General features: G+C 40.4%; 1 protein-coding gene across 1 annotated transcript in view; it reads left to right on the forward strand.

Annotated features, from left to right (window-relative positions):
- Positions 1–25964, forward strand: part of LOC136874490 (zwei Ig domain protein zig-8) — a 659619-nt gene that overhangs the window by 274620 nt on the left and 359035 nt on the right. Inside the window, exon 5 of the mRNA XM_067148121.2 lies at positions 24465–24633. Within this exon, the coding sequence (XP_067004222.2) occupies positions 24465–24633 (169 nt within the window). The remainder of the gene's footprint in view (positions 1–24464; positions 24634–25964) is intronic.

Raw genomic sequence — 25964 nt, forward strand, 5'->3', positions numbered from 1 at the left:
GGTGATGGTGGTGGTGGTGGTGGTTATTGTTATTAGAGGAAATACAATTGGGCAACAATCCTTAATATAACACAAATTCGAGGAAAAAAGAGGAAGAGAACCGACACTTCGAAAAATGAAGATATCGGTTAAAGGAAGGCAAGGGCCACGAAGGGCGTGAAAATGAAAGACTCCCTAGCCCTCGCAAACCTAAAAGCGTCAGGGTCGGAAAGGAACAAGAGTTGACCAAGGGAGGTCGGACAAGATAGATGAAAGTGAGGAGCCTGGCACAAGTAAGTAGAAGCAATGACAGGACTCAGCTAAGGGCCCCGTGGTCGCCAACCCTCGCTCCGAAGTTCAGAGCCCCTTGGGGGTGGGGGTGGGAAGGAAAGAAAAATGGAAGGGATCCGATACTTCGAAAAATGAAGATATCAGCCAAAGGAAGACAAGGGCCTCGAAGGGCGTGAAAATGAAAGACTCCCTAGCCCTCGGAAACCTAAAAGCGTCGGGGTCGGAAAGGAACAAGAGTTGACCAAGGGAGGTCGGAGAGGATAGATGAAAGTGAGGAGCCTGGCACAAGTAAGTGGAAGCAATGCCAGGGCTCAGCTAAGGGCCCCGTGGTCGCCAACCCTCGCTCCGAAGTTCAGAGCCCCTTGGGGGAGGGGAAAACTAAGGAGGATCAAGGGGGGTGTTGCGGAAGGGTGAAGTGGCATGAGAGGGTATTGTGTAAATTGTGAAAGATTGATTCCTTATTTGTTGACTTCAGGTTATTTAAAAAGGAGATGAGAAAATCGAAAAGGGCATTGGGTTTCTCAGAAATATCATTCAGATTAAGATTTGGATTGAAAAACTGGTCAAGGTGTATAAAACAGTTTTCGGTGATGTCTAGGAGGGGGCCTTTATTTAGAGTGCTGAGAATTTCAATATCCTGGTTTATTGTAGTGAAAGCATGTTTTGTGTCATGTATGTGTTGTCCCACTGCCGAAAATCTGTTGTGCTTTATTACATTAACGTGTTCAAAGTACCTAAGTTTGAAGTTGCCAGGCTCCTCACCCCATCTATCCTGTCCGACCTCCCTTGGTCAACTCTTGTTCCTTTCCGACCCCGACGCTTTTGGGTTTCCGAGGGCTAGGGAGTCTTTCATTTTCACGCCCTTCGTGGCCCTTGTCTTCCTTTGGCTGATATCTTCATTTTTCGAAGTATCGGATCCCTTCCATTTTTCTTTCCTTTGCACCCTCCATCCCCTAGGGGCTCTGAACTTCGGAGCGTGGGTTGGCGACCACGGGGCCCTTAGCTGAGTCCTGGCATTGCTTCCACTTACTTGTGCCAGGCTCCTCACTTTCATCTATCCTGTCCGACCTCCCTTGGTCAACTCTTGTTCCTTTCCGAGCCCGACGCTATTAGGTTTCCGAGGGCTAGGGAGTCTTTCATTTTCACGTCCTTCGTGGCCCTTGTCTTCCTTTGGCTGATATCTTCATTTTTCGAAGTATCGGATCCCTTCCATTTTTCTTTCCTTTCCACCCTCCATCCCCCAGGGGCTCTGAACTTCGGAGCGTGGTTTGGCGACCACGGGGCCCTTAGCTGAGTCCTGGCATTGCTTCCACTTACTTGTGCCAGGCTCCTCACTTTCACCTATCTTGTCCGACCTCCCTTGGTCAACTCTTGTTCTTTTCCGACCCCGATGCTATTAGGTTTGCAAGGGCTAGGGAGTCTTTCATTTTCACGCCCTTCGTGGCCCTTGCCTTCCTTTAACCGATATCTTCATTTTTCGAAGTGTCGGTTCTCTTCCTCTTTTTTCCTCGAATTAGTGTTATTTAAGGATTGTTGCCCAATTGTATTTCCTCTAATAACAATAACCACCACCATCACCACCCTCTAATAAACGTTCCCCCACCCCCTTTCTCTATTTATCATTTCTTTATCAATTACTACGGCAAGTTGTTTCGAGTTGAACCTCGTATTTCTTTCATTATTTCTTCCTATTTTTTAATATATTTTTAAATGGCTTTATTCTTTTTTAAGGTTTTAAATTATTTTAAAACCTATATATCCACTTTGAATTTGACGAAATTAAATCCTACACTGTTTTCCTAAGACTTCATTCACGTCACCTTTTACTCTTCGGCCGGAGAAACAAATGCCTACAAGACCTGCCTAGCAACGACTTTACATAAGTGCATACTTGACCTGCTTATGAACTTCAACTATATTTGTTTTCGGCGCAAGATAGTGATGTTCTATTTACTCTCTTGACTGTGATTATTGTGTTTTGAACATTAACTGAATTGCTACGATATGATACAATGTTAATTTTTTGCCTGTATTCAATGTACTAGTTGTTTTAAGATCTTCGCTAATTGGCTAATGATGACACTTGAAATGTGTTGAATCCGGTCCCAATAAACAGGTTGTACCTACTTTTTAGTTCAACTTACTACGGAGTATTGAAAGGTAGGTCCTTCCCTATAATATTGTACAGCATTACTTAGTCAGGCTAGTATGTGAAAAGGAACTTCATCTCATGCCTAATAACAGCCTGGAACACACAACAAAACAACAAGCGCCACAGGTCACATTTATAAGGTAGCAGACCTTACATGGTATTTTACTGTGAATCAGGACAGACTTGTACAGATCCACAGCCAGGTACGAGGTAATGAACAAACTTTCGGTATATTTGTACAACCTAACGTACAAACTATACAGACAAAGCATCTTTGAGATTTCTGAGATATTGAAACCTCTGTAGCGTATACTGTTCATAATGTTCTGTAAAGTTAATCATGTGGAACAAGGCTATGTTCAGGCACTAAACTACTTGTGGTGGAACCTTTTTACTGTCCTGGGTGGTTGCTTGTCATGTATAGATCAAAGGTAGCAGAATGATTTTTTTCAACCTCCTACTGTACGCTCACACTTGTATCCAGTATAGTTGCTTGATTTATAGGTAGGTGTAGACTGCATTTCAGTTTAAAAATGCTTATTTAAGGAAGGTATAACATGTTAGTCTTCCTATGATATTCATTAAATATTGTTGTAATATTACTTCAGCGAAGATCACACTTTGAAAGTAAGAGTAGTTTCAAGGGAATTAATCCAAAATAGTGAATATGAAAATCCACAGCCTGTTTCGAGTCATTTGACTGGGTTAGGAAATAGTATGAATGAATGAAGCCCCATCTAGCAGCCAAGCTAGAAATTGTGCTGGCTGCCGAAGTCCGTCGCACTCCTCTGATTAATGACTGATGGATGAAATGAAATGATATTGGAGTGTGTTGCTGGAATGAAAGGTAACAGGGAAAACCGGAGTACCTGGAGAAAAACCTGTACTAACTCCGCTTTGTCCAGCACGAATCTCACATGGAATGACCGGGATTTTAACCATGGAACTCAGCGGTGAGAGGCCGGCGTGTTATGAATTGAATGCTGGTATATCTCCTAGATTACAAAGCGAGTTGGCTAGACGGTTGGCTGTTGGCTTATGTTCAGGAGATGGGGGATCTAAACCCACCATCAGCGACCCCGATGATGAATTTAGGTGGTCCTATTTTCTCACCAGGCAAGGCTGTGGCTCTGCATTAATTAAGGCTAACGTCACTTTCGTCTTTCCTACCTCAGTCCTAGCCCAACGTCGTCATATAACTTGTCTTAGTCGGTGCTAAGTTAAAACAGTATAAATGGTATCTCGCGAATACACCCTTTAAGAACTGAGTAGTGGGCGTATGTAGGCACATAGGACTATTTTCCAACTATATACCACAGTGTGATAGTCTCTTCCACAGTAGGCTAATAAATTACTCGTTGCGTTACGACATGATCAAATGTTATAATTCACGGGCTTCAATTTCAAATACGATCTGTACGGTCATACTTGAAATACCGTACGATTTTCTGAAAAAAAAAAAAGATATATGTGCTTTTAATATAATTGATAGGGACTTCTGTGGCTCATAGAGGAGTAAGAAGCGTTAGGGGGTGGACCAGGAATTAACTAGACCGTAACTTAACACAACACATTTTGAAAACTTATTTCTCTCCTTTCCTTTCTAATTTAAAATTTATAAATCGAAAATATGAAAGAACAATAAAAATATGAGCTCGCCAGCTCCAACAACAATGACTTATATTCCAAAAATCAGGTACAAAACATGAGAGAATTACAAATCCTAACTTACACAGAAAAGAGCTGAATTGCTCTTGGCAGGTACCCAATTTAGAAAGCACGATTTGCTCCTATCCTTTACACTACTGGGGAGTCTGCGCTCTAACCGTATCATAGTCCAGCCTTGCAGAGGCAACAATTTCTAATTGAGCACATACAACGTATCGGTCGGCCTTAATTAAAGGATTTAGTCAATGTGGCCCCGAGGTGGGTTTATCTATTGGTGAACACTTTATAACTTCTTGTTCCTCTAGGGAACTTCACACCAGAAACAATTCTATACACCACAATCAAGTTACAGGGGAAGAAAATGCATATTAATGGCTTTAATGTAAAACGAAAAGGTTGGATGTAACTGGCCATAAACAATATGCAAAGGAGGAAAAATACTTGCACTCCTTCTGAAATACTTAAAATATCAAGTGGGCTTATGGCCCGATGATATAGAGACCAAGCCTATTCTTTCAGCGGGGTGACTAAATGAGAAACATTAAACACCAAAAGAGTGTTAAGAATTTTGGAAGTTTAGAAGCTTTAGTCACCCCATACCAAGTTCAATGCGAATCAACAGAGGGTAATCACTCATTCTTCCCTTATATTATGAATTTCCCAGTAGGGAATAGAGCAGAGTAATGAGACTGGCCAAAAATTCTACATTTAAACCTCCAGATTTAGAAATTTACATGTATTGAAAGAGGTTTAAACCTTCCCCTCAAGCTGTCTGCAGAAGCTATCACATGTTTTTTTTTTAATTCTGCCATTACCTTGCTTTGCTGGACCTTCCGAGCGCCGGCAGTGGCCCCCACCTCCGTAAGGACACGCCGCTCTCAATTAACTGGAGCAATGGAAAAGACGACAATACGGCCCTCAGCACCCGGCTTTTATACCTAGGTAGTACTTTTGCGGGGAAGTTTTCAGAACTTTTTACTGAGAGGCTGGAGTACTGTACAGACATCCGATTTTAATTAGCTATAGAAAATATTTACAAAATTCTGATAGGTTGATTGAACCAGCAGAAGTGCTGAGAACTTCGATACACGAACAAAAAATCTTCAAAAACTAATGTTAGACTCAAAGATTCTTTAGAGTTACCTATTTTATTGCTGTTTCTGGAAAGAAAACAGTTGGTGAGGCTTTATCCACGATCCCTACCAATTTTCCTGATCTCGCATCTTACATCTGTTGTGAGTTTTTTGATGGAAGTGAGCCCTCAGGTATCCAACTTAAACGCATTCAGGCTAGACTCTTTCATTTTTATAATAGATTAGGGGATCTGTTTTCTCTCAAGCTTAGCGAAGAACATTCTAGTATGGCTACCTCCTTGTGCCAACATACTTCAGAGTTATCCAAAGTGAACGAATTATTGTCTGGGTTTGTTAGTGGGAAGAGTGACTACGTTGCCCCTTTAACTATGACTGCTTTCGCTATTTACCGGAACATGTATGAATACAACCGCCTCAAAAATACCAAGGAGACAATGGTTGGACTATGTTCTGAATAATTTCAGAATAAGAGATATACAAGTAAAGAAAAACATGCGGCTTGTTGAAAAAAATAGAGCTTTTCGAGACGGTTGGTTCAAGAGGCCTGTAGACTGAACGCAAAAATGGTATAAAAAACCAAAAAGTATATGAATGTATCTAAATCTTATTTCGAGCTTTTGATAACGCATTCGTTATTTTCAGAATATTATCAAACAGCATTTTGATGCTGCTTCTGTCATGTGTATATCAGGCCTTGAAATATGAGTTCCACTGTTACTGTTCTTAATATTATTGTACTGGGCCTCCTCCGGCTAGTTAAATTGCGCGCCTTCTATAAGGCCATCTAGGTATCGACCCGAATAAATCTAATAGTGGGGCATCAGTCGAGCAACAACAAGCTTCTGCCCCATCCGAACCAATTGCAAACCCTGTTGGCAATCCACATCATCTAGACACATCTATCGCAACCGTGCCACCAGACTAAACCTTTCGAATGGCTAATTCATAAATGATTTCTTCCTTGCGCGAATACCAAGGATCAAGAACCTACTTAGGGTTATACATAAGGAAAGACATTTTTCACAAAATTTTGAAAAATCGGCATACTGAAAAATTTCTAGTGTTCAAGCCCAAATTTTAGACAAAGCCGTCGAAAGAGTCTTTGTTCAGCCCCATTCAACCACGCACTGCTAACACTTAATACGGGGTTTCCGCGGCTCAAAGAGGAGTAAGAAGTCTTAGAGGTGCTTGGGTGGACAGGGAGTTAACTGGAGCATATATTAACGCAACAAAATTTTAAATTATATTTCTTTCCTTTTATCTAATTTAAAATAGATAAATAGAAAATCTGAAAGAACAATAACAATTTGAACTCGTCATTTCCAACAAGAATGAGTTAAATTCCAAAAATCAGGTACAAATCTTGAGAGAATTACAAATGCTAATGTACACAGAAAAGAGCTGAATTGCTCTTGACAGGTACCAAATTTACAAGAGAATGATTTGCTCCTATTCTTTACACTACAGGGGAGTTTTCGCTCCAAATATAGCATAGTCCAGCCTTGCAGACTTATCAGTTTGTAACTACGCACTTACAACTATCGGTTGTTCTTAATTAAAGAATTTACACGAGGTAGCCTCACGGTGAGCTTATCTATTGCTCAACAGTTTATAACTTCCTGTTACTCCAGGGAACTTCACACCAGAAACAATTCTACGCACACAATCTATTTACAGGAGCAAGAAAGCCCATAAGAAATTGATTTAATGTAAAAAGAAAAGTTTGGTTGTAACCGGTCAAAAACAAAAAGCAAAGGAGGCAAAACACTTGGACTTCTTCTAGAAATAAGTTACTTAACATCCTAAGTGGGCTTATGGCTCAATGATACGGAGGCTAAGTCTATTCTTTCAGCGGGATGACTAAATGAGAAACCTTAAATACCAAAATAGTGTTAAAAGTTTTAGAGGTTTAGAAACTGTAGTCACCCCATACCAAGTTGAATGGGAATCAACAGAGGGTAATCACTCACTATTCCCTTACATTACATATTTCCCAGTACATATTTAAACCACCAGATTTAGAAATTTACATGAATTAAAAGAGGTTGAAACATTCCCTCAAGGTCTCTGCAGGAGCTAACACATGTTTATGAAAATTCTGCCATTACCTTGCTTTGCTGGGCCTTCCGAACGCCGCCCGCGGCCCCCGCCTCCGCTAGGACACGCCGCACTCAACTAACTGGAGCAATGAAGAAGACGACAATACGGCCCTAAAGCGCCCAGCTTTTATAATATGTTCTGCGTGGAAGATTCCAGAACTGTTTACTGATAAGCTGGATTCTTGTACGTACCTCCGATTTTAATTGGCTAGAGAAAATATTTTCAAATTTCTGATAGGTTGATTGATATTCGAGAAGGAACCAGCAGAAGTGTTGACAACTTCCATACATGAACAAAACAATCTTCAGAAATTAAGGTTAGTCAATAGTAAAAATGAATTTTCCCTTAAGAATTAATTATCGTTGATCCCGCCAGAGGGGGCACTTAGACCGATGGTAGTGACATCTAATATTTGAAAACAAAACTATCTTTCACGACATCAGTTCAAGGTCGATACCTAGATGGCCTTATAGAAGGCGCGCAGTTTAACTGGCCGGAGAAGGTGTACCGCCGGTGCTGTAATATTAAGAGCAGTAACAGTGGAACTCATATTTAAAATCCTGATATATACACAACATAAAACAGCAAGAAACTGCTATTCGGTAATATTCTGAAAACGACCAATGCGTTATCAAAAGCTTTAAATCATATTTTCATACATTCATATCCTTTGCGGATTCTTATACCAATTTGCGTTCAATCTACAAGCCTCTTGAACCAACCGCCTCGGAAAGCTCTATTTTTTCACGAAGCAGCATGGTTTATTTTACTTGTACATTCGTTATATTGAAATTATTCAGAACTTATCCCAACCATCATCTTCTTGGTCTTCTCTGTTTCTCTTATGCTCCATGACCGAGTGCAGTATTCTTGTAGATGATATATTCCCTGTATTCATCTCACAGGACCTCAATCTTCTTCCTCAGCAGAAACTAGTTCTCCCGAAACAAAACTTCATTCATCCTGTTCATTCCCAACTCAGCCATGATTCCTTTATTAAGAGTGTCCTATTATTATTGTTATTATTATTATTATTATTATTGTTATTATTATTATTATTATTATTATTATTATTATTCTCATATATTTTCAATAGCAATTATTCTCATGACATTCACGCATGTTACTTCTTGCCCATGAAGAAGATATCCAGAGCGTACCCTGTTTCCTATCTTGTACGCAAATTGACTTGAAAACAGATCAATATAAATATAATTCAATTTGGGAGCTCATTTATTTTCTTAGTGAATGCCGTTGATCGGATATGTCAGCTGCACTGACACTGATACCTGAAAAGATCTTCCTGTTCCAGTTTCCTATTTCCTGCCTGATGCACTGTCTTCGTAGGTTGCGTAACAACCGGCATGATTTTGGTCCTTAAAATGTTAAGTTTGCGATGACTGAAAGTATATATTGTCGTTTTTGAATCAGCTGCGATATACAACACTCGTTACAGTACAATAAGGAAAGCAATTCTAACAACATTTTAAATGCTCCCAGAAATGAAAACACTCATACATATTTAAAGGTAAAGGATCAAATTTGGATAAATCAAGAAAGAGGAAAGTATACAGGATATAACACAGGAGTTGACTAGCGAGTGACTACACGTATTCACAAGGTATTGATCTAATGATGACCACAAGGAAAGCTAGAAACTATGACTTAGAAATCGAATGCCGACTCAGCACCGAATGGTTCGGAAATGAACATGAGGAAGACCAGAAAATAAACACCTTAAAAGTTAGAAGCCATCCATCGATGAAGTTGACGAATACATCTACCTCAGCCGTTTGAAAAGAACGATGAAAATATAGAAATAGCCCGGAGAGGATTGAGTTGAAAAGCATTCAAAAATTTAGACTAAGGTCAATCAACTAGGATGTAACACTTGTTGTATCCTTAACAACAAGGTATACAGTACATGTATCTCATCAGGCACTAATTGAAATGATACGGTTGTCCTCATGGTGAACGACGCCCTCCCTCGGGCCAGGAGGTATGCAGCGGTGATTTGAGGTAAGGTAAACCTGTAAAAGGATCTGTCCCGTCATTTGACTTAGTGAGAAGAATGGGAAACCACGGAAAGCCATTCGCAGGACAGCCCATTGCCTCCAGCGTGCAAGTGTCAGCTGTAACTGCTCGGTGTTTGATATAACCCTTCAAGCCTTCTTTGAAGGACAATTCAGGGCCATTGTTCTGGAGAGATATTTAGCCCATTTTCTTCTAAATGCCTGCCTTTGGCAATCATAATAAGAACTTGATTTCCCAGTACCGAACCATAGTTCAACTTCACCTATTTGGAATATTACATAAACAAAATATGAAAATATTCAGGTATTTCAATCGTAAAATTATCATAGTTTCGCCCCAGTGTAGTGTAGCAGTAGACTCTACAGCTAAGGACACTGTATATACTGGTTATTAGTATTCGTGAAGACATTATTAGACCTCAGATTGCTCAATTAATTTTAGTTACCTTTGTTACTGATGAGGATTGTTTCTACAATTTGAGCTCTTTCATAGAGTTCTATTTTCTTTCCTGCCTTCCGAGGTTTTCTCTTCTTCATTTCTTGAAAGGCGCTTTAATATTCAGCCGTACCGTCTCACTGCACGGCGTGGAGGCATCTGGCATGTTTCCCACCATTTTTCCATCTCTGTTATCAGACAGAAATACTGCATCGTGTATTTATTCTAGTTTTGCTTCACGTTGCATTATCGCTATTCTACGTTGTTCCCCTTGTCTCTAGATTTCCTCTCTCTCTACCTTCATTAAACTGTGTATCATAGAGGAAGTCGCTCTCAGCAGCTCTCTCTCTTTGTAATCCGATTCAGAGGAATTCTTTACAGCTCTTTGTGTGTACTGTCTCTGTTTGTAATATTTATCGGATTCAAAGCAAGTGGACACAATCCAATCATTGAAAGCTACGAGTCATTAACAGCTGTGTGCCGGGACATATTTTGATCCTATCTTTATCATCCTGGTAAATGTATTTAACGAAATAGTGCTTCTAATTGAAATCAACAAGTATCCACATGTAGAATAAATAGAGTTTATTTGATAATTTTTTACAGATTACTTCGTTGATTAGGAGCCCCTGTAATTAATCTTTGTAAAAGTGTATTGAAAAATTGTTTTGTTGAACTACTTCAACTGATGTGGCTGAATATGAAGAATGTTTCTTGATTTGAATGTCTGAATAAGCTAAATAACTGAAAATAGTGCTATTTGCCAGAATTTCCTCCCGTGGGTATGAATATAAAACCGTAACGGGAATCAAGAACTTGAAAAATATGCATTACATAGAATAGTTGATTAGCCTAGGAGACCCTATAATTAATATTTGTAAAAGTGTATTGGACTTTTACCAATTACCTCAGTTTCTTAACAATATAACAATGCGTCCACTGTTGCACATTTCTGGGAAGATTCGTGGTGTGATGTGCTGTACGTAGATTAAGATCCATGTTAGTATGAACGCTAAGGAGGACACACAGCCCACAAGGTGGAATAATTACCTAAACGTGGCAAGAATCTCCGCTCCAGTTCGGAATCGAAACCTCGGCCTTCTGTGTCTAAGGCCAATTTAGGGACAATTCATCCAACGAGCTAGACAAACCTATGGAAGAATAATATTTATGCTAGCGGTTTCTTGTAAATCGTAATGATTAAATTACAGTTCAAGGAGAGGTGATCGAAATCATATAATTTGCCGACCACATGGTTCTTTTGTCTGATTCTGCAAAAAACGTATATGGAGAAATCGATTGGTGATAAGGACATAGATTTTCGAAAGGAGTGTAAGATGAAAATAAATAAATCGAGAACAGAAGTAAGGACTGCAGTTAGCCGAAGTAAAGTGGTGCAGGAAATATTAGGTAAGAAAATGAATCCTTATAGATGGCAAATGGTACGAACTTACTTGAACAGAAGAATAACTTACGATGGTAAACTAAAGGAGAACATAAACTGTGGACCATCACAAACAAGGATGGTATGTCTTATTATGACATAGATGTGTACAAACCAAACCAAACCCCATGGCACTACAGCCCTTGAAGGGCCTTGGCCTACCAAGTGACCGCTGCTCAGTCCGAAGGCCTGCAGATTACGGGGTGTCGTGTGGTCAGCATGACGAATTCTCTCGGCCGTTACACTTGGCTTTCTAGACCGGGGCCGCTGTCTCACCGTCAGATAGCTCCTCAATTCTAATAACGTAGGCTAGTGGATCTCGAACCAGCCCTCAGTTCCAGGTAAAAATCTCTGACCTGGCCGAAAATCGAACGTGGGGCCTCCGGGTAAGATGCAGGCACGCTACCTCCACACCACGGGGCCGCCCGACATAGATGTGTTCCACCACTATGACCTTTGAAAGCAAATGTGCTTTAAATGTGCACTGTACATTTCATGAACGTTAGTTATCGTCCGCTGTTGACGTTGTGAGGTAGGTCTGAGTCAAACATGCCTTTAAACAGACGAAGAAGGCTGTATCAGCAGCTTACTGAGTTTGAACGAGGCTGTGGATAAGAGCTACGAGAAGGTTGGTGTTCCTTCCGCGGTATTTCAGAAAGACTTGGCAGGGATATATCCTCAGTCGATCGGTGTTGGCAACGATGGGCACGGGAAAGCACTGTCTCAAGAAGACCGGAATCCGGCCACACACGGGTCACTGCAGAGCGGAAAGACCGCCGTATTCGCCGCATGGCTGTGGCGGATCGTACTGGAACTTCAGTCTGCACCAGATTGACATAGCGAACTGTTACAAATTGATTACTTGAGGGAAAATTCCAAGCCAGACTTCCTGTAGCGCTCATGCAACTAATTCCGAATCAATACCATCTCAGTCTAGAGGGCGGTGTAGAGACCTGTTGTGTTCTCAGTTGAGAGTCGTTTCTGTCTTGGTGGCAGTGAGGTCGTAGGTTGGTAAGAAGAAGGCCAGGTGAGTGCGTGGAACTAAACTGGTACGGTCTTGGGAGCGATATTCCTCTGATTTTTTTTTTTTTTTTTGCTAGTTGCTTTACGACGCACCGACACAGATAGGTCTTATGGCGACGATGGGACAGGGAAGGGCTAGGAGTGGGAAGGAAGCGGCCGTGGCCTTAATTAAGGTACAGCCCCAGCATTTGCCTGGTGTGAAAATGGGAAACCGCGGAAAACCATTTTCAGGGCTGCCGACAGTGGGGTTCGAACCTACTATCTCCCGAATACTGGATACTGACCGCAATTAAGCGACTGCAGCTATCGAGCTCGGTATTCCTCTGATAACAGGAGCACACTCGTCCTTATCCCAAGAACCTTGACAGTGGATCTGTGCATCACTCTGGTGATTGTTGTGTTGCCCTACATGCGAACTATTCAGGGGAGCGCTTTCCAACAGGATAACGCTCGTCTTCATACCGCCGCTGTCACCCAACGCTCTCTACAGTGTGTTGATCAGTTGCCTTGGCCTGCGCTATTACTGGACTTTTCGCCCATTGAACACGTATGGGACATCCAAGTGCAAAGTCTTGTGTGAAGGATTTGTTTTAATTCTTCTAGTTACGGTACGAAAATTGGATAGAGTTTCACTTTTTTTTGTTTAATTAGAGATTTCGAACTTCAGCGCTAACTTGTGCGTTGATTTGCTAGATATTCTCAAGCTTTTCGTGATGCGGCATGGTTTCATTCACGCGACTAACTTAAATATCAGTCCGGCGCCGCGGTGTAGAGGCCAACGCGTCCGCCTGTCACCCGGTGATCCCGGGTGTGATTCTCGGCCGGGTCATCGGTTTTAATTTTAAATGATTAATATCCCTGACATGGGGACTGAGTGTTTGTGTCGTCGTTAACGTACCTTTCCTCACATTCAACAATCTATACTTCGGCAATTCAAATTACACGCAGGTTCATATCATAGTATATGGTGCAAGTAGGGGCGAAAGATCCCTATAGGTCGACGCCCCGAACAAATGGCGTTATTTTATTTAAACAGAAAAAAAACTTAAACATCAAAAGTGCCACATTTGGCCTTTAGGCAACTTCAGTAAAGTAAGAAAAACACCATCACATTCAGAGAAATTCAGTATTTGGTTGCCATATCACGAACACGATTAATAGGGAAAATCCTTGACTACGGATATCTACTTTTTCGGGATAATTTATTCGCATTTGTTCAGCTGAATGGAAGTGAGACAGTTTCAGATGTATTTATTACCAAAATGTTTTTTGGGAATTACTACATATAAAAGGGACGTTATATTCCATCTCGAGAATCTGAGTTGCATTCAGTGTTTTTCAAACTCCAATGTCTTGATGAAATGCTACAGTATTATATATTTGAACCCTTATCATCTTATTCTCAGATACGTTTCTCTCTCTCCTCTCGTTATACATCTGACATCATCTACAGGTGTATGTACTCAAGAAGGTGGCTCTAAGGATTACACTTGGTACGTCTTTGCTAGCTGTAGACACATTAATAACACCCACTTTGTCTTTGTAAACACACGGAAGATCACATTTCAACAGGTATAGCATTCAAAGCAGATAAATTTAATTGAAGTCTACTGCCACCTTAGGGTGTTTTTGTATATCGCTAGACAACAGTTGCTTGTACAACAGTAATTTGTAATTGATGTTATCAGGGTTTTTATACTGAACATCGTACACACATTGACGAAGTGACTTATGCAATAGTATTGTATAGTGTTAGCATTACCGTTGCCGAATCCTTTAGAAGACATGTTATCTACCTACAGGTAAAAGATGACTAGTTATTCAACGTAGCATTAAAACGAAAATGACAGTTTAGGTTCAAGATTTTCCTCCAAGGCTCTTAACTAGGCAATGCTCAGCGGAACCAACCTTAATCGAAAATTGATTTAAATTATTCTACCAGGCTGCGCACTTCTATATTTCCAACTGGAATTCAGCAAGTCAAGCTCCTGTGCTTTTCTGACCCAGGTGAAACATACATACATACATTATCATTATAGACGGTTATAACTTTCAGCGTTCAGTCTGCAAGCCTCTGTGAATTTACTAAACGTCGCAAAAATCCTCAATTTGCAACTAGTGTTGTGGCCTCATTTAGTTCTATACCTCTTATCTTTAAATCGTTAGAAACCGAGTCTAACCATTGTCGTCTTGGTCTACCTCTACTTCTCTTACCCTCCATAGCAGAGTCCATTATTATTCTAGGTAACCTATCCTCCTCCATTCGCCTTGCATGACCCCACCACCGAAGCCGGTTTATGCGTACAGCTTCATGCATCGAGTTCATTCCTAAATTAGCCTCTATCTCCTCTTTCCGAGTACCCTACTGCCATTGTTCCCACCTGTTTGTACCAGCAATCATTCTTGCTACTTTCATGTCTGTTACTTCTAATTTATGAATAAGATATCCTGAGTCCAACCAGTTTTCGCTCCCGTAATGCAAAGTTGCTCTGAAAACAGACCGATGTGAAGATAGTTTCGTCTGGGAGCGGAATGTTTAGAAAATTTGGATATTCCTCCTTTCCCTTGTAAGTCTTAGAGGGTTTCGTTTAACACTAAAATCATCACCAGCACGTTTTGTTAAACACAAGCATTTTTCCATAGTAGCACCGAGATCTGAACCTAGAATGCATGGGTGAGATACCTATACATAACCATCTGAAGTATAAAGTAGGAAAGACTACGTAACATTCCCCTGAATTTGGAGGAGAAGTAGGGTTCACCATTTGATATACTATTGGTAACTGATAGCAAAAAACAAAAGAAAATGAAGTCTACGCTTCTGAAGCTATTGTTGAAGACCCTCACTTGCAAACAAATGTCCATTGATTATTATATTACAGATGTTTGGTTTCAGACCGTCTGGTAGCCATGATGGTTAAGGCGTTGAAGTCTGAGCGTTCTTACACCGTGGTTAGCCGGTTCGAATCCCGTTGGTGCAAAAATGTTTCAGCATCAGAATGTTGGCCGACAGTGTAGGGGAGGTGGTGGTGTACAATTTCTTATTGCTAGATTGCGTGCCAAAAGCCTGGATTCGATTCCAAACCTCTCCACAATGCTCATCTGGAGTGAGGGCATATGACACTGTTAATGGTGATGGAGACGTTAAGTTTTGAGCGTGCTATTCGACAGGAGTAGGCTATGTGCCAGCACCGGGTTTCACCCTATTCCTTCCTACCATCATATATCACGTCATTTATTTCGTTTATTTGTCCGACTCGTTGGCTGAACGGTCAGCGTACTGGCCTTCGGTTCAGAGGGTCCCGGGTTCGATTCCCGGCCGGGTCGGGAATTTTAACCTTAATTGGTTAATTCCAATGGCACGGGGGCTGGGTGTATGTGTTGTCATCATCATCATTTCATCCTCATCACGACGCACAGGTCGCCTACGGGTGTCAAATAGAAAGACCTGCACCTGGCGAGCCGAACCCGTCGTGGGATATCCCGGCACTAAAAGCCATACGACATTTCATTTTCGTTAATTAACTTTTTCTTTGCTAGGGGCTTTAAGTCGCACCGACACAGATAGGTCTTATGGCGACGACGTTTATTAACTCCTCTGATGAGGTTGACGTCAGGAAGGTCATCCGGGCATAAAACCCCGCCACGACAGATTCATCTCATCTCATACCCGAGTCCATAGAGAAACTGGACAAGGGTTGGACAAACAACACCGACGTTTGGTTGCCCTACGTGCTATAAGGTTGCACACCGCCAACCATTGAAGAAATAAGGGAGATTATCAAGAGCCTAAAGAACAACAAGGCCTCAGGTGAAGACGGTATAGTAGCGGAGATGTGGAAACATGCTGACCAACAATCCATACAAAGTATCCTTTAGATCACAGAGGATATTTGGGCAATGGAGACCTTACCTGAGGAATGGACCTCAGCGGTGATCCATCCTCTACACAAGAAAGGTAGTAAGATAGACCTTGACAACTGCAGGGGCATCTCTCTAATATCGGTTACAAAAAGCTCTGCAAACCAGAGTAGTCGGTCAACTGGATTCCCAATTAGGTGAATATCAGGCCGGTTTTCGCGCAAACAGATCTTGCACAGAGCAGATACAGAACCTCAAGACAATCCTGAGGTACAAGAATCGTGGCGGACACCAATGGGTAGTCATACTAGTGGACTTCCAGAAGGCATATGATTCAGTAGATAAGCAGACCCTCTTCTCCACCTTATGGGAATTACGCCTGGATGAGAAGACCACCAGACTAATCCAGGTTACGCTGAAGAACACCACCTCCAATGTAAAGTTCAGAGGTGAGCTCTCAGAGAGTTTCTCTATCCAAACGGGAGTTAGACAAGGTGATGGAATTTCTTGCATTCTCTTTAATTGCGTTCTAGAGAAGATTATCAGGGAATGGACTGCCACATTACCTCCAGGAAGTGGACTGAAAATCTTGTAAAGATAATCTCAGTGTACTTTTCCTGGCTTTTGCCAACGACGTTACCTTATTAGCCAACAACATAGAAGTAGCTACTCACCAAATACAGAGCCTCTATACCGTAGCAGCTAAAACAGGCTTGAGGGTCAATATAAAGAAAACTGAGTTCAGAACTAACATAAAAGGAGTCCCACCTACTATGCCATTTGAAAACACCACCATTCATAAGGTTCCTACAGTGAAGTACCTAGGGGAGTGGATTTCAGCAACCGAGAATGAGACATTAGCAATAGATACCAGATGCACCAAGCTGGAAAGGATCTACCATACCTGTAAGAGCATCTATACATCCAAGTGCCTCTCTAAGAACCTAAAAACTCCAACATTACAATTCAATAATAAGACCGTCCGTACTGTACGCCTCTGAGTGTCTTTTGATGGACAGAAAAGGTCCACTGAGGAAGCTAGGGCTCAAGGAACGAAAAATACTAAGGAGGATTTTAGAACCAATAAGAGAAGGGGATAGTACTTACAGGATAAGGCACAACAATGATATCTATGACCATCAAGAAGACATAGTTACATCCATGAGGAAGAGGTGATTTTCTACGGACATTTGACTCGTATGAGTGCTTACAGACTTACCAGCAAGATCTTTACCACTACAGGCAGAGGGAAATCGTGCAAAATTAAATGGATCACCACAGTGAAATTCGACTTAGAACAGCTGGGGATTTCAGAACAAACCATACAGGATCGTGTATTATTCCGGCAGTTGACCTTTCAAGGTGTCTTTCGAGAGTCTCTCGCCAGAAGTCAGAGTACAGGCTCCACCCGACCAAAATGGACCGAGGAAAGGAAACAAGCACACAGCCAGAAAATGAAAGCTTTCTGGGCAAAGAAGAAAAACAGAATTTCCATACAAGTAGGCGAAACGAGCCCCGTGGTCCTCAGTAGGCCCAAACGACAAGAAGAAGATGAAAAAGAATAACAACAATAATAATTTCATTCTTAAATATTTGTTTTATTTGATATATTCACTCATCTACAACAAAATTTCAAACGTTCAGTAACCTGCAAAGCACTTATGTGCTCATTTGCCGGTGAAGTTGTAACACTATTTTATACATTGTTGCAGTCCTTCCTGTTTGTTTTTTGTGCTATACCCAACATCCCAGCAATTTACACACCACATACAACACTACCCTCCACTACAATAACGTGTAGTTTCTCATTCACGGCCGATGTCTCCCACCCCCGTCGGAGGGCGGTATCAGGCTAACAATAGCTACAAGGAATTATTATCATCACTTTAATCTATACGAATCCCTGAAGTGTATAAAGATTCTATCAGCTTGCATTCGCTAGATAGTGGATTCGAACTTCACTGTGGGCAGTGCTGAAGATGATTATCTATGTTTTCCCATATTCACACCAAGAAAATAATTAAGGCCACGGTCGCTTCCTTTCCACACCTAGCCCTTTCCTATCCTATCGTCGCCATAAGACCTATCTGTGTCAATGCGGCGTAAACCAAATCGAAAACAAAATATAAAAATGTGTTAAAACTTCACCGTCAGATAAGCATTTAAGCGTTTTGCAAGTGTGAATAAATATAAATATAAATAACGTTTGAAAATTTGTTGTAGATAAGTGAATTATTATTATTATTATTATTATTATTATTATTATTATTATTATTATTATTATTATTATTATTATTATTATTATTATTATTATTATTAACGTATCTCTGCATAAATTTTATTTCACGCAGGATTCTAGGGTGGTGAGCTTATAGGTTTATACGTGTTGGGAGTTGCCTCTGATATACCTGTGTTCTATAAATATGTCCGTTAATTTGAACTCTATTCCTGGCTCTTTTCTCTAGTACAATCGCTTATGTGCCCTGAATTTGAATTTTGAATCGTGCATAAAGTTGTGCGACTCCACTTTGTGCTGAAGTCTGAAAACTGCACTTCCCCGAGGTTACAATTTTCCTTCTTAAAATGAGATGTATAGGTTCGTTTTATTCTTCAATGACAAAAGAGAGATAATATGCCGTTCCACCCAGTAATAACAAGAAGAACATCAAAATATGGTTGTGATGTTACTTACGAAATGAGAATTTCATCAGATAAAGGCTGCCAGGCTGGAAATGTTATATTTCCTTTCCTACAAGAATCAGTATAAATAGAAATAAGATTCCCTTCTTTCACAACAAGAAGAAAACCCATAAAGATCTTATAAATTTAATTTGATCTACTATGAGCACTCTTTGTGGAGTTTCCAAACTGAGGTGCAGTCAACAGTCATCACGCTGCCTTCGTTTGCATAACGAGCATTTTGCTTCGGACTACTCTTTCCCATAGACAGTGGTGTATTTCCAAGTGTTCGTGCCTGTGAAGTAGTGGTGCCACTGCATGATCCACTGTTTCAAATAATTGATATGATTACCAATTATTATTTCCGCTTCCGGAGGTGCATGTGGTCTAGAGGTTCACTCAGCCTACACCAAAAATGAGTACCAGGTTAATTACCGGGTGCAAAGTAACGGGCAAAGAGCTAACCACTCTATTCCACCAGTGCTGAGGTTACGGGTACTGGAAGCCTTTACTTTCCATCCCTCCAAGGGCCTTCATGGCCTGTACGGAGATGACCTTGTTTTCTTTACCCATTATTATTATTATTATTATTATTATTATTATTATTATTATTATTATTATTATTATTATTATTATTTTGTCCGTCTCCATGGCTAAATGGTTAGCGTGATGGCCTTCGGTCACAGGAGTCCCGGGTTCGATTCCCGGCAGGGTCGGGAATTTTATCCATCATTGGATAATTTCGCTGGCAGAGGGGCTGGGTGTATGTGTCGTCTTCATCATAATTTCATCCTCATCATGACGCGCAGGTCGCCTACGGGAGTCAAAGAAGAAGACCTGCACCTGGCGAGCCGAACATGTCCTCGGGCTCTCCCAGCACTAAAAGCCATACGCAATTTCATTTCATCTTATTCTTATTATTCTTCTTCTTATTATTACTATTATCGTTGTTATTGCAGAAGCGAAGCCATCCTTATTTACAAAGTATCAGCTCGACCAGTCCTTTCGTATGGGAGTGAAACATAAACAATTGGAAAATGAGAAGGAATTAGGATCGCTGTTTCGGAGATAAGATTTATGAAGTATGCCTGAGGGTATACAAGGTGAGATTGTAAAAATTCGAAGACTTGATGAGAGAAATGAAAATGAAACAACTTTTAATAAATATAGGAAAATACATAAAGAAGTGGATAGTCACAAAAACTTAATATTTACAGTAGAGAGAGAGTTACCAAGCGGTTCATATGTTACCAGCCTAGAAACTCGGTCTATTGGACGCTTAGCTAAGAGTTGGATCGAAATCAAAACAGGCCATATATAAAAGATTATTATAATTGGACAATTCTCGAGAAGGTAATAAAGATACTGGAAATCACAGACACCGCTGTGGTACAACAGATATCCTTGATTCGAAACCTATTAATTTAGGAGGCCTAAGTAGCTAGTTTGCTGAGCCTTGAGTGGCGGGCTCTACACCAGTTCAGTCTCGAGGTATCACTAGATACTTAAGTGTGTCTAGATTTACCAGAACATAAAATATTCAGAACATTGTGCGTTCGAGCCCCACAATGAATACGGTTCTCCGAGGTTTCAAATTTTCATACGAGGCAAATGCTGGGGTCGTACCTTCATTAAGACCATGATCGCTTTCTTCCCAGTTGTACCTCTTTCCTATCGTATCGTCGGCTATTCGGTTTCCCTGAAAAAAGGTGTACAATTAGGTCTTGAGTCGTAAACCAAAAATGTTATTAGGGATACTGTGAAGATCTGGAACATGGTACACTAATTTTTTTGTTTTTCTAATGCATTCATCCCAACCCTGAGGGAGAGGCGTGGGCCACCCAATAGAGAAACATCTCTCTGGCCAGGATGTTAGGGAGAGAGTGATGAGAAAGCCCAGAAAGCCCGCCTGGTAGCTATGATCATTAAGGTGTGAAGTCTATATGGTCTGACACCGTGATTAGCCGGTTCGAGTCCCGTTGGTTGAAAAAATTTTCACCATCAGAATGTTCGTCGTGAGGGTAGGAGAGTTGGTAGTATACAATTTCTAATCACTAGATTGCGTGAAAAAAGCCTGGATTAAATTCCAAATTTATCCGAAGTGCTCATATGGAGTTAGGGCATATGACGCTGTTGATGGTGATTGGTCTGTCGGATGGAGACATAAAGCCTTAAGCATAAAGCCCGTGGTTATATTCGACAGGCGTAGGCTGTGTGCCGGCATTGGTGTTCATCCTCTGACTTCTTACATCATAAATCATATCACTCTTTTCATCCCATTAACTCCTCTGATGAGGTTGATGTCAGGAAGGGCATCCGGTCGTAAAAACTCGCTAAGAAGCTTCATACCCGACCACGTGCAGGAATGGAACAAGGGTTGGCCATACATACGGGGAGAGTGTGATGATAGGGACGAAACGTCTGTAGGACCCTGTTCAAGTGAATGAGATTGATTGGGGAAGGGACCCCTTGGCTGTACATTTCTTCATTTGCCTTTGTTACTATAGTGGTTTTACTTTTGTACATGAAAGTTGGTACACAAATACAAATAAGTGAATTATAACTTCACCAACGCATAATTTAACGTATCAGGGTGAACACCGGATTATTTTTAGTACCATCTATGGTGAAAGAATTGAACGGTAGAAGTGGAGATCGACTTGGATGAAGACAGGGCTTCACAACGGAGCGAGTATCAGCTCGGATAGGAAATATTATTGCTGAATCTACAGAATATGAGGGTGAGTACACTTTATCGAAGTCAGTATGGTATACTGATGATGTTTCTTGTGTGAAAACGAAAGAAAATGAAGAAATGATCATGCCAGCGTAATTTCGATAACAAATGAAAGGAGAATGATGCAAACTCTTTGATGAAGGAAGGTTTTGAACGTATGAAAAAGGACAAATAGGGCCGTAACAATAACATAATCCTAAGATCCGGAAAACCATAATCGCCGGCCTATTAAAGATCCCTGCTCTTGTACTTTATGTTACCTCACAGGACTAACTCAGCATTGGGAATTATCCTGTAAAATTCCGCTTGGTTGTTGGATGGTAGCAAATTTTGTTGTCGAAATTTGTATGCAGGCTGCTTAGATGGCATCATTTTAGAATTTATGAAACCAATAGCTGTTGTTATTACTGATTATGATTATTATTATTATTATTATTATTATTATTATTATTATTATTATTATTATTATTATTTTAGGAAGGTTCGGCTTGTGCCAGTAACATAATGGGTTGACTCAGCCTAAGCAAGGAGTCACCTTCTTGATCATGAAACTATAGGTACAAATATCCACAAATATTTACAACAGAATTAATTACAAGAGAGAGAGAGAGAGAGAGAGAATCCGCAAGGGTAGCTGCCCTAGAACAAGGGGTACCGTACGGTAACAGCATCAAATTATTATATATTTTCGCACTATTTATCTTAGGATAAAATGAGTATATATATATATTTTAATTTTGAATTTCCCCTGTTGTAGCCCTACAGCTATCCCCGATAAGGAAAACTTTATTTTTCTTTACACATACCGTACAAATGATGACTTACCATTGCCAAAGAATCTCGTAAAACATGTAAACAAATATCTTTTAGATACGAAATGGGAATACCAAAACGAAGGAAGAAATTCATTGAAAATTTTGTGACAGATCCTCGCGCACCGAAGAGTAACCCAATCACTTCCCAGCAACCTGCAGGTATGTGATACTCTTCTTCAAAGTACTTAAAGCAGGGTTCGTAGTGTCTCTCCTTTTCAGAATCAACTTCTTTGTCCTGTGAACTGTTATTCTCAAACCTTATTGTTGGATCAATAACAACACCGATGTTTCTCTTCCTGTCAATCGCGACAATGTCTGCACGTTTACTAGATCCATCACTAGAGATACAGTGCACTTCTTCAAAGACTTCAAATCTGCCAGATTTTTTGAGAAGTTCTGCAATACTACTCCTGACCCTATGGTGCCTCTTATTTCTCAATAGTTCCCCTTTCGAGCAGAAACCAAGAACATGAGGGAGGGTTTCTATCTCGTTCCAGTGACGGCAACGGTTTTCTTGGCTTCTACCGGGAACGCTTCCGACTGCTATCACATTGCAGTTCATTTTAATGGCAATAAAATAAATATGCACAAATGATGTCGCTAAACAACTGCTTATCTCCCCGTTTTGGGAATCTGTTCTTCAGTATTTCTGGAACTACGGTCTGGAACTTCATGCTGTTTGGCGTAAGTCAGAGGAAAATTCGATTATTATTATTATTATTATTATTATTATTATTATTATTATTATTATTATTATTATTATTATTATTATTATTATTATTATTATTATTATTATTATTATTATTCGATCGCCAATAATTGCCTCACCCTGGTGCACAACAAAGCACACAAGTCAGTAAGAATTCTGCTCTCACCTTATCCGACCTACGAGTGCCTTGTTTTCCTGTAATATTCAGCTCCATGTAATTCCAAGGTGATGCCTGCCATACATAAATAGGTCACACCGTACGCAATTCCTGTCTCATCAAGTTACATATACAGGCACATTAATTTCACAAATTATATGCCAACGATACTTCTATCCTTTTACATGAAACGACAACAGCAAGTCTTTCGGTGAAGGTGAAACAAAGGAACTCCAGTGCGTAAGATACATTCGATGTTTCACTTAAAAAATAAGAAACATCGTGGTCATTGGACAACTTCTATTGCTGTAATTTGCTCAACTGTAAGCAGGGTGCACTCTTTTATCTTCCTTATTTAATGGACTCTTACTATATACTATTACGATTATGTGAAAGCCATTTCATTTTTAGTTTCCACTATGTTAACTTAACCCTTAAATTCCCCAGTCCGTCATAAATAATACAAGTTTTAACGATTAGTATAAAACACATGGAAAAGAAAGCATTTAATAATAGAATACCACGTTTCGTTCGTCAACACCAACATCCAAATCTATTAAATTACTTTTATTGTGTGTATATAATTGCATATTATTACATGCGTAGCAAATGTGATTTAATAAAATCTGATGATGTTCATACAGGAACGGAACATGCCGTTCCCTTATTTCTTTCTTTCTTTCTTTCTTTCTTTCTTTCTTTCTTTCTTTCTTTCTTTCTTTCTTTCTTTCTTTCTTTCTTTCCTTTCCAATGTATTTTCCAGTAGTTCTTCATCTACAATTCTTTCCACGGAATGGAAGACTTCATACATAGCCTACTAAGGTGTTATGAGTACCATCCGAACTCCTTCAACCAGACACATCTCTGGCGGGACGTGCTCTACCGATAATGCTTTTAGCCCGCGGTATGATCTGGAAGGGACTACGATTTTTTTTGATAATACATCCCAAGGTATTCTAATTCAATGTTGATATTGGGGTTAAACATAAGTGCAACATCTATCACTAAAGTTCTCTGAAATGAATATGCCCTTCCAGTGCTAAATCTGAGTTTTCGCAATTTGAATTGATAAGGGGAGAGAACATTGTATCGCTTATTTCGCGTATTCTGGTCTTGATATTGATAACATTTCGAGAAACACTTGCTAAGTTATCAACGTGCCATGTTATCTGCACATGTTCTATGTTAACCTATATGCGGAGTGAACGTCATGATGCACTAATGTAATCTTAGATCTTCATATGGTATCACATACAGGTATGATTAAAGTTTTCGTATCTTTGCAGGAGATCAACTATGACTCTCCAAGAGGTGGTGTAAGTGTCATCACGGAGAAGGGTGACGTCACTACCAGTTACCTGCTGATCCAAAGAGCGAACACACCTGACTCGGGGAAATACACCTGCCACCCTTCCAACGCCAATCTCAAGACCGTGCTGGTGCATGTGCTCAACGGTAAGTTTGTTATCATCTGTCTCACATATATATTTGGCTTTCTCTGCATCAAATCATTGTTCTTACACTACCTCACTTATGTGTAACAACAGTGGCGGCTCGTGACAAAATTTTTAGGGTGTTCACAACAACATTTTTGTTCATATCTCAAATCAGCAAAAAAGTAACATAGGTACGAAAATAATTTCCCTAACAGTTCCTTGTACGGTTCCTTCTTCACAAATAATTTGGTAGAACCCCTGTAACCGTGGAAAAATTTTATACGAGACTAATTTGTTAGTGTAGAACTTAAGTAAAATGCACAATAACTTTATTACACTGCGAATATTGAAGGATGCGAGCACTATTCTTGGTTTTTAAATAGCACGAACTTCACCTGGCTGTTAGTGTAGAACCAAACAAAACCCCACGGCCTACCAAGCGAGTGCTGCTTAGCCCGGTGGTCTGCAGATTACGAGGTGTCGTGCGGTTAGCACGACGAATCCTCTCGGCCGTTATTCTTGGCTTTTTGACCACCATCTCACCGTCAGATAGCTCCTCAATTGTAGTGGACCTCTAACCAGCCCTCAGATCCAGGTTAAAATCCCTGACCTGGCCGGGAATCGAACCCGAGGCCTCCGGGTAAAAGGCAGGCACGCTACCCCTACACCACGGGGCCCGCAGAGTTCTACTGTGTCATATGTTAATTATTCTCGTCTTGGAAATTATAGACAATATTACCGTAGGGAATTCAATACTCGCGTTTTTGTGTGCATGAGAATTTTCATGTTTATTTATTTTTGCACTCAAATGAGCAAGGTCTGTGCACCCAGCTGAATTCCATTCACTTCTTTCTTTGTTGAATAATAAACAGGGCAAACAAAAAAGCGCGTTCCTAGATCTACATCCACAGAGCCACTTGCGTGTTTCGTACACTTCTCTCTTAAACTTACGCCTATACTCGCGTTTGTCAGTTTTTGTAAATTTTTCGATAATCAAATTTGGTCTGTTCGGCCCAAGCCTTTTAAATTCTAACTTATCCTGATAGGTTAATATTTCACTGGTTAAAATTACCTGAACCGAATTCATTTCCTCTTACACAAAGAATACCATGGTCATAAACCATACAAACACAGAAGCAGAACAGAACACTTAAATTAATTTCACTTGAAAAGATTTTCCAGTCACAAGGTAAAGCAAACTTCTTCCCGCGATTACAAACACCTGTTCACAACGAGCTAGAAAATGCCTATTCAGAATTAGGGTACTAGCGAAATCTGCCGGTAATGTAATGCAATAGTAGCTCCTGGGAGGCTGTGGCCAACCGTAATAGAGGAGGTGGCGGACCCTTG

The sequence above is a fragment of the Anabrus simplex genome, chromosome 5 (assembly GCF_040414725.1).
Source record: "Anabrus simplex isolate iqAnaSimp1 chromosome 5, ASM4041472v1, whole genome shotgun sequence".
Classification (NCBI taxonomy): domain Eukaryota; kingdom Metazoa; phylum Arthropoda; class Insecta; order Orthoptera; family Tettigoniidae; genus Anabrus; species Anabrus simplex.